At 44.6% G+C, this 12,822-nt stretch overlaps 1 protein-coding gene across 1 annotated transcript in view; it reads left to right on the forward strand.

Annotated features, from left to right (window-relative positions):
* The first annotated feature begins 9,778 nt into the window (after positions 1-9,778).
* Positions 9,779-12,822, forward strand: part of LOC134393681 (SITS-binding protein-like) — a 39,474-nt gene continuing 36,430 nt past the window's right edge. The window contains exon 1 of the mRNA XM_063118743.1: positions 9,779-10,394. Coding sequence (XP_062974813.1) covers positions 9,930-10,394 — 465 coding nt within the window. The 5' untranslated portion in view covers positions 9,779-9,929. The remainder of the gene's footprint in view (positions 10,395-12,822) is intronic.

Raw genomic sequence — 12,822 nt, forward strand, 5'->3', positions numbered from 1 at the left:
ACCTGCACCAAACTGGTTCCTGGGAAACAGAATTATACAAGAACTAACAAGATGTCCTTTAGTTCCTCAACTCCACCACTGCTTTGTTGCATCTTTGGGTATTAAGAAATTCTTCTTTAATTTTTTAAAAATGGTTCGATACGTTGACATGTTAGTGCCAGTGGAGGCTGGTGGCTTTGATTTCAGTGGGGCTGTGAATCCATTCTGGTTTCAGTTAGAACCATTCAGAAATTTTAAGGAGCTATCCAAGGCACTAAACCTATTTTGGGGATAGGATTTAGCACCTTGCATGTCTCCCTTAGAGTTCTGTCTGGTTCTTTCTAAAACCCCTAATGGATTCACAGCCTCATCCAAATTGGAGCCTCCACTGGTTTGTGCAACTGATAGATTTGGTGACAGTATGAGTTTTGTGGAGTGACAGAAAAAGGTAAACTAACCCAGGCCTGATTCATTAGATTCAGTCACATTTCCCTAAGAAAAGCCAATGACCTCCAAAAACGGTCACCCAAACCGAGTAACAGTCATGAAATAACATTTTGGAAGAGGTTGACTTGCTGGACACACTTTTGAACCCCTGTAGCTTGGGGCCTGAGGAAGACATTTTGATCCAATTTGCAGTGTTTTGCTTTTAGCGCATTCATACATTCGAAAAAGCACTATCTACATGTATTTCGGTAAATTATACTACCACTCCAAAGTAGCTCTTTGGTCAAATTTCAGCTTTGGCAATGCATATAATATGATTTCTCTGGGAGAGGAAAGAAACAAAAAGCCCAACTCATGGGAAAAAAACTACCAATTCCCTTATAGGAACCCAGTTTCATCCCTGGAAACCTGGAAACGTATGTGAATACATATACAAAGTTATACGTCACCCCTACACACTTGGAAATGCCCATAGAATGACACTGCATGTTTGCTTAACCTCTTCTACGGAGCAGCTGCTGTGCCTCAGTAATTGGTGGGATCTTGCCTCTTCTACAGCCGGCCTATCTGTTGAATCTTATTTCTAAACAGTTTACTGGGAGGCATAATGTAAGAGTTCTAGCCAATCGGGCCAGCCTGGAGGCCTGGATTTTATCACTGTCCAGAAACCAAAGGGCTTGTGTCTGCCACTCTGGCATGTCTGAACCAGGCTAACATGATCTCTATCGCGGCAACCTTTAGGATGTCGCCACAAGCATTTGGAGAGCCACGGAGCCAGCAGAATGATTGTTCCAGGGTATATCAATCCACCCACAACCGTTGTTGATACATTTTGCTCTGAGATCAGCACTTAGCTTCCTGTTTTGCTGCGAAAGCCTCTCCAAGGTTTTGCGAGCAGTATTTTAAAAGCCTTGGATTACACAGGACCAATCTGTCTGAGATTCTGTCAACCGTACCGCTTCGCCTGTGTAGTGCGGCTGCTAGGTTGGGATGGCCCGCCACCACAGGCCTCTGCAACAAGGTAAGATTTCTTCCATGACATCCATGAAACTGGGTTTACCTGGTAATAAATTTCCTTCTGATGAATGATCTGTCTCCTGTAGTCGCACGGGGCACAGAAGAAGTGATGTTTGTTTTTCCTCTCCTTTTCTATTGTAATGTATAGATTCCTTAGGACATGATAGTACTACTCCCTCCCCGCCAACGACGTTCTTGCCAGTTACCATTAGTGAAGGAGAATTCTGGGCAGGCATCCAGCTCTTCTTGGGTCTAGACATGCTCCATATTAGAGCTGATGCTGATTGTGATGCTGATGATTAAATAATGACTTATAAAGCAATTTGAAACATTAAAAAATAATCAGTAGGAATGTAGGAACCTGCTTCTTTATGCCATTCTCAATACCAGGGTCAGACCCGTTGTACATCCTCTGCTCTCTACGTCATCCTTTCCCAACCTGGTGTCCTCCAGCTGCATTGGACTACAACTCCCAGCTGGCTGGCTGGGGATGTTGCAAGTTGTAGGAGAGATCTACATTAAGGCAGGATATGAAAGCAGTTTGAAAATGGTATATGGCATGTGTTGTGGGCCCCAACAGTTGTCAGTGTACTTCAATACCACTATAAAGCAGTAGTGTAGAACCTGCCATAGTCCGACACTTCTGGAGGGCACCAGGTTGGGGAAGGCAGATTTATTCCAATGGGCAGCTGCTCACCAGGGTGTCAGGCAGTAGTTTTGCTCTCACATTCTGCATGACCTTTGAAGCTGAAGCTACCAGGGATTGAACCCTGGACCTTCTGGGTGTGTTCTACCATTGCAGTGTGGCCCCTCCCCATCATAAAAGCCATAGTAAAATCAATTTATATGAACAAATAGCACGAGGAGCCGTATTTTATATACAAATTCTGTGCCAAAGAAAAGCTGCATTTGTAGACGTATAAAGTTTGCATGTTTTGCATAATTTCTCTTCTTTTGCATAATTTCTCTTGCAGTTGTTATAATTTATTCTCCTTCTACTGTTTGAAAACAAGGAGCCTTGTGGAGCACTGAGGCCTTATCCCTAGCTACTTTGGAAATCATTTTTGCTAAAAGTTTGCTCCCCCACCCCTGCCAGCTTCTGAGATTTCAGCAGGCATTGCCTGTGCACTTTCAAGCCTATGCTCATGCTCATATGTGCTAGAAACTTGTTTCTTCTTTTTTTAAAGCAATTAAACCTGAAATGCTCAGGATGCAAATGCTGCCCTCAGTATCATAGTCTGTACTTTGTCTGTACTTTTGCAGAACTGCATGTAGTCTTGGTCATTTGTGTTCTCGTTGTCAAGACTTAGAGTATCCTTCAGAGGAAGAGTCATGGTTCCTTTGTTTATCAATTGGATGGACTGTAATTTTGATAATATTTTTATTACTGCTGAACTCAAAACCATTGTCAAAGTCAACAACCTTTTAATGTCTGATCCACAACAACCAAATTCACCTGGAATACTTCCTCTTAAGGCAATATACAGCCCAGTAAAGCCCAAAGGTCTTTTCCAGTTCAGCTCCTGATAGCCAAAGGACTCGTATGCGTTGCACATGAGCATCTGTGCATTGTGGAGGTCCTATTGCCTGCCACAGTGTAAAGATTTGCTTTGGGGCAGAAGACTGAGGGTGTATCCAAACTTCATGTGAGCCTGGAGTGGCAACCATTCCATAATCATGCTGTGCACGGGCCAGCCCCAGCAGCCGACCACCAGCCAAGGAAGGCAAGGGCAGGGGAACTTGCAACATGATGATGTCATGTCATGTGTAGAGTGACCATATGGAAAGGAGGACAGGGCTCCTGTATCTTTTAGGGCTGTGCACGGACCCCCCGATCAGCTCTGCACCCGCTCCGCAAATTCCGGATTGGGCCCGCTCCACCCAGCGTCGATCCACCTATGGTCCGCTCCACTGCGGAGCTCTGGCTCCAAATCGGAGCTCCACAGCAGTGGGGGCAGTGCCAGGTAAGGCGCCCTCCCTCTTCCCCCCTTACCTGCATCCGTCGCGGTCCAGCGGCTGCTTCAACTGAGCCCAAGGACTCAAACAGGAAGACCAGGCCACAGCGGCCTAGTCTTCCGGTTTGAGTCCTCAGGCTCAATTGAAGCCGCTTCTGGAACATGACGGACTCAGGTAAGACCCTTCCACCCTGCCCCCTTACCTGGCTCTGCCACTGTCGCCGCATGGACTGCGGCGGCAGCACCAGGTAAGCCCCCCTCCCTCCTCCCATCTTACCTGCCTCTGTTGCGTTCCGGCAGCAGCTTCACCTGAGGCCCAGGACTCAAACAGGAAGACCAGGCTGCGGTTGTGGCCTGGTCTTCCGGTTTGAGCCTCAGCCTCAGGTGAAGCCACTGTTGGAACGTGACTGACTCAGGTAAGACCCTGTCCCCTTACCTGGCTCCGCCGCAGTCACTGCATGGACTGCGGTGGTGGCGCTGGTGCCAGGTAAGGCCCCCTCCCCCCTTACCTGCATCCTTCATGTTCCAGCAGCGGCTTCACTTGAGGCCGAGGACTCAAACAGGACTCTGCCCCCTTACCTAGCTCTGCCACCATCGCCGCATGGACTGCGGCAGCACCAAGTAAGCCCCCACTTACTTTTTTTTCGGAGCTCCAGATCAAGGCGAAGGATCCGCTTGGTCTCGATCCTCTTCGCCTCGATCCACAGCCCCCCCCGAGTCACTTCATCTCTGCTTTTGTCAGAGGCAAATGAGGCCACCTCGCTATTGCTTCTACGCTCCGATGCAAAGCGGAGCACAGCCCTAGTATCTTTAACAGTTGTATAGAAAAGGGAATTTCAGCAGGTGTCATTTGTATGCAGGCAGCACCTGCTGAAATTCCCTTTTCATCACAACAGTGGAAGCTGCAGGAGCCCTGCCCTGGTCACTCTACAAAATCAGGGGCTTAAAATGTATCACAACCTAGAGTAGGGGTGGGGGAACTTTTTCAGCCTGAGGATCAGATTGCCAGCCAAGAAACCTCTTAGAGGCCTCATGTTCACTCTCACACACATCATTCATGCACATATGCACATTGCAGCCACATACCATCCACACAGGTACACACAGCCTCCCTTCTCAGCCTCCCATCTCAGGTAATTCAAGCAGATCAGCTAAGAAGAGGGTTATTTTCATCCCTCTGGCAGTGCACTGGGCATGGATGTTTAAAAGTGACTGTCCAGCCTGCCACATTGGGATGAAGATCATACCAAGGGAAGGGCGTGGCCTTGGACAGTGGCATAGACCAGATTGGGGAGCCTTGAACTTCCGTGGCCTGGAAGTTCCCCATCCCTGCTTTAGAGTGATCAAGAGGTATGTACTTGGTTGGTTGTTGGGCTTTGCAATGAATTCACTTTGCAGTGAATTCTTTGCACGCAATGCCCAGTCTGGTTCTCTATAGGCAGATTGGGTAAGGCGTAGATAGCGTAAGCATGGCTAACAGGGCCAAGGAAGAAATGAGGGGAATGTGGCTCCACCTTTAGTTGCCTTGGAGCAATGGCATAGCCTGGAACCTCCCACTATGGCAAGAACATGAGGAGTGTTACATCACCAAGGAGGAGCAAGGGAAGGAAGGCCCTCCTCTCTCACCATAGTGGCAAATGCAAAGAATGAGAGCTCCTTATAGGGAACAGACCTCCACTACCACCCCACCTGACTGACAGCTCTTAAGTTCTGTTGAGGGCAACACCCCTCAGGCTCCTCTTGAAAGCCAGGGGCCACCAGTAGGGGGAGCAGAGCACACCCAACAGTGGGCGGGGCCAGCACACAAAAAGTGGGCAGGGCCACTCGTTTTCTCCCTCTTGCTTTCTGGCACGGCCTTCTCTCTTCCAGAGAGTCAGGAATCCTAGGAGTTATAGTTCAAAACGTCTGGAGGGCACAAGCTTTGCATAATGCTGTTCTAGAGTATCTTCAGGGTCATGAAAAAACCTGGCACAGCTAAGTTAGGGTCATGAGCCAGGAAATCCACCAGTTATGTGTATGTATTGATTTCTTTGGTCTGTCTCCAGCACTGTAATCTTGGTGAAAAAATTGTCCCACAAAGGAAGGAAGTTACTTAAGACATATAGGGCTTTTCTACAGGGAGCATTTATTGTGTGCTCGGCATTCCCCACTCACTGTTGTTTATGGGTTCTTTACTTCACTTCTGAGTCTAACTTGCACATTTGGGGAGGATTTTTAGAGCAGTAAAAATGCAGCATTTAATTGTGAAAGCAAAAGAATAGTGTGTTTTCCTCTTGTGTATTTACACTATTCTTCTACAGCAAAGTGCTGTAGAAGTTATGTGGAAAAACAGGAAAGGAAATGCTCCTTGTGTATTGCTTGCACCTCAATTTTGTAATGAAACCGAAAGTAGATACTGTGGATTAACGGCTGATAGACAGGCCTGGGTAGAAAAGCTCATACTCATAGAAATCATGCTAAATTCCTATATTTCTACAGGTTTGCCAGATGTTAATCTTTCTTGAGGAGCAACATCTCTTATTTTTAGGATTGTTGCTGTCATGGAGCCATGTGTCGTGGCGAACTAATTACCCTGTATTTTATCCAGGATCCCAGGTATGAAAGAAAAATAGCTATGTATCTTTCCTATTGAATCTTACCCAGCTTTTGACTAGAGGACAGACAGCACTCTGTCAGAACTTCAATAAGCTCCTCAGGCATGCAAGGTATTTATGTATTTTATTTATTTATTTATTTATTTATTTATTTATTACTTTTTTTTTACTGCCCAATAGCCAAGGCTCCCTGGGCAGTTCACAATTAAAACCATAAAATACAACAAGTCAGAATAAATTTAAAACTTCAAAAAGTTAAAAATGCTGTATAAAACCAAAATGAGTTACAGTCCAGGGAAAGTCTGTGTGAAAATGTTTTCAGGAGGCGTGAAAGGATGTTACGTTTTCCGCCTCCCGAAACGCATGAGGGATGGTTTTTCCAGATGGTGGGTGCCGCTGCAAAGAAGGGCCACCATTGAGGTTCTTCATGACAATGTTCTTTTCATTTTGGAATGACCAGCAAGACCTCCTCTGAAGATCTTAAATGTCACCTGGGTGTATATAAGGGAAGGTGGTCTGCTAAATCTCCTGGTCCCAAGTTGTTTAGGGCTTTATAGGATAATAACATAATCTTGTTTGTGCTTCGGTAGGCAGCCGAGATATCTAGGAATGATGACTAGTCTCTATATTAATTTTTTAAATGGAGACATGCATTTGAGGCACCCTTTTCTCTCCTCAGGCTGGGCACTATTTCAGGGCCTTTGTTCAGGAGCTACAGCTCAACAGCTGCTTCTGCAAATACCGTATTTCTCCGATTCTAAGATGCCATCGATTGTAATTGTTGTTGTTTATTCGTTCAGTCGCACACTAATTTCAGTACCACCAACAGAAAAAAAAGCTTTGATTTTTAGAAATAATAAACGCATCCACGATTCTAAGATGCACCCCGTTTTAGAGATATTTATATGGGGGGGGGGGAAAGTGTGTCTTAGAATCGAAGACATACGGTAAGACCTTGTACAGTAGTGGGCGGGTGGGGGCCGGGGCACACCAAACCGCAGTACTTTCTTTCTGCAATACTGGCAAGCATTGAGACATCAAGTTGGCCCAGAGCTCATATGGCTGAAGCACCAAGACTCTTTTTTATTAGTGGGGATAATCTGCCAGCCCCCCCCGACCCCCCCGACCCAGTTCTCCTTGAGCCATGCTGGCTGGGAATTATGGGAGTTGACATCTTGAGGGCACCCTGTTGGGGAAAGCTGGTTTAGATTAAGCTTCACTTTTGAGTGAAGCCCTGTGTGCACCACCCTCTTTTTATTGGCATCGATTTTGTTTTGAAGGTGCTTTGTCGTATTTCCTTAATCCTTACTTGCACTTTTTGGCACTCTAGCTGTTATATTCAGATAACACACTAATCATGTCCCATTTCCTCTTGCAGCGGGAACCCGGTGAGGGCTGGAAAGGATACCAAATCCCCATCCCAGAACTTTGTTGTTTTTCCTGCTGTTTCTGGTGAGTGATGTGTCGTTAACCCTGCTAGCTGGCTCATTTTAAACTGCTTTGACCCTTTTTTTTGTCATCGGGTGCATTGTTTTATTTTCAGTGGAAGTCAGTTGATCACTCTTAACTTTGTGTAAAATTTTGGAACAGTGATGCAACTAGATCATTTAAAACCCTGGACTTCGTGTTGTTACCGGGGGGTGAGGGGTGGGCACAGATGGTCCTGCACGTCATTTCACTTGGGAAGTGTGCATCTAACATTTCCTCTTCTCTCTCCCCCCCCTTCACCCCCTGCCGTTCCATGCTTTACAACTGGTTTTACATTGCTGATATTAGAGCAACCCCCTCCCAAACTGTTTGCCAACACTGATTTTAAAAAGTGAGAGATAAATGCTCTGAGCATGTGCAGTTTCACATTTTAAACTCAATTAGGTCACAATCCTATGCATGTTTACACAGTATTAGTGTGCCACTCCCAGCATTCCCCAGCCAGCCATGCTGGCTAAGAAATGCTGGGAACTGTAGGACTTCTTCCAGTCTAAACATGCATTGCATTGTGCCATTAAATCACCATCTTGACTACAGGGATAAATGGTGTTTGCTTCTGCTGCCCTAATGCTAAACATGTTTACATGGGAATAAACACCATCTTGTTGCAGAAAAGAATCAGTTACTTTTAAAATAAAATTACTACTACTACTACTACTACTACTACTACTACTACTACTACTACCTGAATGCATATGAGACTTTAGTCCAATTCTTCTTGACCTCCCCAGTTCATTTATTACTTCAATGCTTTCTTCTAACAGTTATGGCTGCTAATCTGGAAAGGTAACATTTGGGAAGGTAAACAGTCTCATTCTGGGTTATATATAAATGCAGAGAGGCTGTCTATATGTGGGGAAAGCCCCGCTGGGGCTGTGGATCTGCACTGCATTGGTTAGACAATGCAGGCGCAGCTTCACAGCCACCATGGGGCTTCCCCACGACACTGCATTTCTAACGGAGCAATGTCAATGTGGCGTTTCTGCCATGTAATTTTGCTCTGCAGTCAATCCAGGGTCAACCCAGGGGCAGAGCCTGGTGGAAGGTGACCAGATCTGGGACCTGGATGGCTGCCCACAAACCCCACATTTCCTCCTTGGCATCGGGATTACCTGACACTGCCCTGGGAGAGGGAAAGCGCAGGGTTGAAGAGGGAGGCAGAGCCCACCTGGCACCATGAAGACAGCCCCAGAGTCTCCTTAGAAGTCCAATTTATATCAGTGAGAAGTTGATCTTTTGTGGGTTTCACTGGGATATTTTAAGTAATATTTTCTTCTTTTTTCTGCAGAAGAGCCCTCAGACCTAGGGGTTCTGAATCTGCCTTAAAAGTAAGAAACAGTATTTTTAAAAAGAGAGGCACATAGGACCATGATTCCTCATGATAAAGTCAATTCCGCTGCAATTCTAAAACAGACCTAACAAGGTGTAAACCCCATTGAACATGATAGGAATTACTTCTGAATAAAGATGCATAGGATTGCCCTGCACACCTCTTAAAAAAGATGTGTGTGTGTGTGTGTGTGTGTGTGTGTAGAGCTGAGCTGAGCTGAGCAGACTGAGTTCATCTTCCTATCATTTGTTGCCAAAATAACACAGTCATCTGACAGTGTAAAGTCTTCCACTGTAAGAATCAAACTTTCACTAATGTAAATTGACATTCAAGGCCCCTGTGCTTATTTACACCACCAAGGATGGATGAGATGAGTATTTTCCCTCTCCATAACTGTTGCGGCTCAACAGAATATAAGGACACGTTTCTTATATTACACTCCTAGGTTTTAACTTTTGTCAGACCAAGTGATCTTTAACAATGCTCTCAAAGCAAACCAGCCCATTTTGGTGGTCTGTTGTGCTTCAAAAGCTTCCATCCCAACCCAGACATGTGGAATAAGTTCAACTGGTCGTGTGTAGTGTCTTAACACAGCTACCACCCACTGGCAAGGTCTGTAATCAGGCTCTCTCTCGTGTAGGACGGAGGCTTCCCCCTGCGCCTGAGGGCTTCTGTTGAGCTATGGACAGAGCTCCTGATTAGGCACAGCCTGACATGCCCAAGAAACGTCATGGCTCAAACACCTGTGACAAATCTGACTGGGGCAAACGGATCTGACACGACCGACTTGCAGCTATATTTTGCAGGCTCTCTCTAGTGCGGAACTGTCTAGGATCACTTTCCCAGACTTACGTCTCTCTTTGAATCATGCAGTGAGAAGTGCTGGGGAAAGCTTTGAAAAGTTTTACCTTTCCCCACTCGTTTTGCTCCCCGCCTCTCCTCCTCCTCCTCCTCCTCCTCCGGGCAGGGACAGTGTAGAATTATGCATGGACAGCAGGGGGGAAAGGCTCAAATTTGAACAGAGCTTCTTGCAAAGCTCAAAGAGTTCTTCTGTATGGCCTGGAATTCCTTGCTAGATCATTATTATATATTTTTTAAAATAATCCTGCATATGGTAAAATGCCTCACAATCGTCCCAGGAACCCGAGTCCGATCCCAGAGGTGACGTGGGACTCGGGGCTGAAGGAAATGAATGAGACCTGGAAAGGCGCCATTGCCTGCCTCGGGGTGGCTGTGTTCTTTGTAATGACCATTGGGATTATTTACTGGCAAGTGGTGGATCAGCCAAACAAGAACTGGATCCTGAGAGGGAGCGCCAGCGGCCTGACCTGGGACCGGAAAGCTCACTCCCTTGTCCTGCAGACTCTGAGCGAAGAGAAAACCTTGCTGGTGATAAACGTGAGAAGCTTCCCAGATGTGGAGGTGCCTTTCATGAAGAACCTGTGCTGGCTGAACAAAACAGAATTCTGCTACACCTGGGAAGCCATGGCAGACCTGAAGATCTCCTTGGAAGCAAGTCTTTCCTCCAACACGGACTGCTACAGCTTCAGTTGGACCCCTCTGCACTGCCAGGTGAAGCTAAAGGTAACTAGCAACACCCTCGGTTTATTTCACAAAACTGTTTTGCTTATATTGCATCCTCCACAACTAACTTTATAGGGCAGATCCTCAGCTCTTGTAAGGTGGCATGCAGGGATATGAGCAAAGACTGAACACCTGCCCTCTTAGACGTCAGATGACTAACAACAGTGGCAATCATAACAAAGAGTTGCCACATTAAAGTTGGTTCTTGCAGGAAATGTAGAAAAATAATATTTCTGTGTCCCCAGTTTACGACAATCCTGTAAACAATATCTTCTGCATAAACCCTCTGAGAATCTCAAGGTGTAATGGAAAATATTCAACTGTCTGCACAAAATAAAATATGACAACAATGCATTAATAAATCAGCCAACTAAATCCGAAGTCAATGTTCACTGCACCATGGCAGTTTTGTGATTAACCAGAGAATGGAAGAGATGTGTGTCTAAAAATGAAAGAAATAAAAATGCATAACATCACAATGAAAATGATAAGCTAAGAAAGGCCAGTAGCTACAACAGTCAAGGGCTAATAGTTCAGATTATTGGTTATAGAGTGATAACACAAGTCTTTATCTTGTGTTTTTTTAAAAAAAGGGGGGGGGTTAAAGCAATTCTGAAAGTAAGAAATCTCTCTGCAGCAGCACTGAAATCTAAGAACGGTGCTTTTCTCTAGATATGCAAAGCTGCAAAGGATATTTTGGTGTTTCCTGGATGTCTGATCTTCATACAAGTTCATCTTTGCAATGCTAAACATACATACTTGAAAATGTCCAGTTGAAATGAATGGGAATTTCTTCAAAGTAAATAGGTTCCAATCAAATAGTAAACAGTGCTAAAAATATTTTGTGGAAAGGATTTTACAATGGGACATTGAAATATAGGTATGTATGTAGAATCATACAAAAGGATGTGATCTAAAGTAAATTTACATGGAAGTAAGTTTTCATGGGTGATGTAAAAAAATCCTTTAGTATGGAATACGAAACATTGCTAGTGCAGAACAGAAAATGGGAGATAATTATTTTTAAAAAATCAAGCAAAATTCCACTCGTTTTATATTTGAATGGGAAATGCAAACTTTTCTTTAATGAAAATAGCTTCTGAAATCAGTGGATGATATGCCCTATTTCTTTTTCTGTATGTACCACATATGCCTAATTTTGTTTTATTCCATACTGAAATTAGCTAGTCATACATGAAATTAACTCAAAATCCGTGCAGTCAATATTTTTTGTATGAAAGAGGTAATTTTACATTTTACATTTCAGGATCCTGGAAAGACAGAAACAGGTGGAAGAGGTCAGATAACACTACAAACAGCTCTAATTAAGCCATTTGGGGTGCTTCCAGAAGAGGCTTTTATTATGTAATCACCCTGCCTCATTCATGGAATGTTATGGCAGGTCTAGATCAAAATATCATCCATTTGTGTTTCTCCCATGTTTCCCCATCGCTTCTTCCATATTTTCCCTTTCCACAGAAAGGGCGAAAAGACAGACTACCTGGACAATGTCTTTTGATTGGTAGTGTTAGGAACCCTCCATCTGGAAGCACCCTCTGTTTTGAGCGTGAGGGTCACAGTTGGGTCAAATGCCTCAAAATCAGTAAAGCTTTCTGTTTTAGGCTTGAATTTGCCTGGTCTTTTTATATGTCAAGGAAGTTTAACTGTAGCCTAACTAAAGGGTGCTTCCAGACACAGGGTTCCTGAAAGGCACTGTGCAGCTATTCCGTCTTTTCTTAACAGTTTTTTTGCAGTAATAAAAAGACGGACAAAGCAATGAGAAAACATGGGGGGAGGTGACTACCAGTGGAAGGCAGCAACATCTGGACCCTCCGTAACATTCTGTGAATGAAGCAGGGTGAAGGCTCAGTAAAAGCCACATCTGGAGACACCACAAGTCTCAAAATGAAGCCAACCCCTTTCAGAGTTTGGGGACGTGGACATTTCTGCTGACATTTAGGATGAGAGAGAGCGTGAGTCACAGAGAACCAAAAGGACCTTGCCATACTTCAGGTTACCATGGGCTCATAAACAATAATCCTCTAGAATAAAAGACATCTCAAGTGTAGAGTGATGCCTACAACTTTTTGCCTGACTGCACTATAAGGCAGAGAACGCACAGCAGTATTCAGTTCCATATCAATGACTGAGTAATCAAAATGGAGATGTTGGGACTAGGAGTATATGAGAATGTTGTTTTTGCTCACAAAACATACTAGCATTCCCTGTTTAAAGTCCGGAACATGAAGGCAAGCATGTGTTTGCTGAAAATATTCATAAATGGTTGAACATGTGTTTATGTTTGTTTCGTTCCTGATTCCCAGTTCAATTTGAACAAATTTCCTCATTCGTAAAAATTTTCTCAGTAGACTGAATCAGCCCTGCTTTAGTCTATGGAGGAAATTTGCCAAATTAGGAGAGTAACATA

This window comes from Elgaria multicarinata, chromosome 2 (genome assembly GCF_023053635.1).
Source record: "Elgaria multicarinata webbii isolate HBS135686 ecotype San Diego chromosome 2, rElgMul1.1.pri, whole genome shotgun sequence".
Lineage (NCBI taxonomy): Eukaryota > Metazoa > Chordata > Lepidosauria > Squamata > Anguidae > Elgaria > Elgaria multicarinata.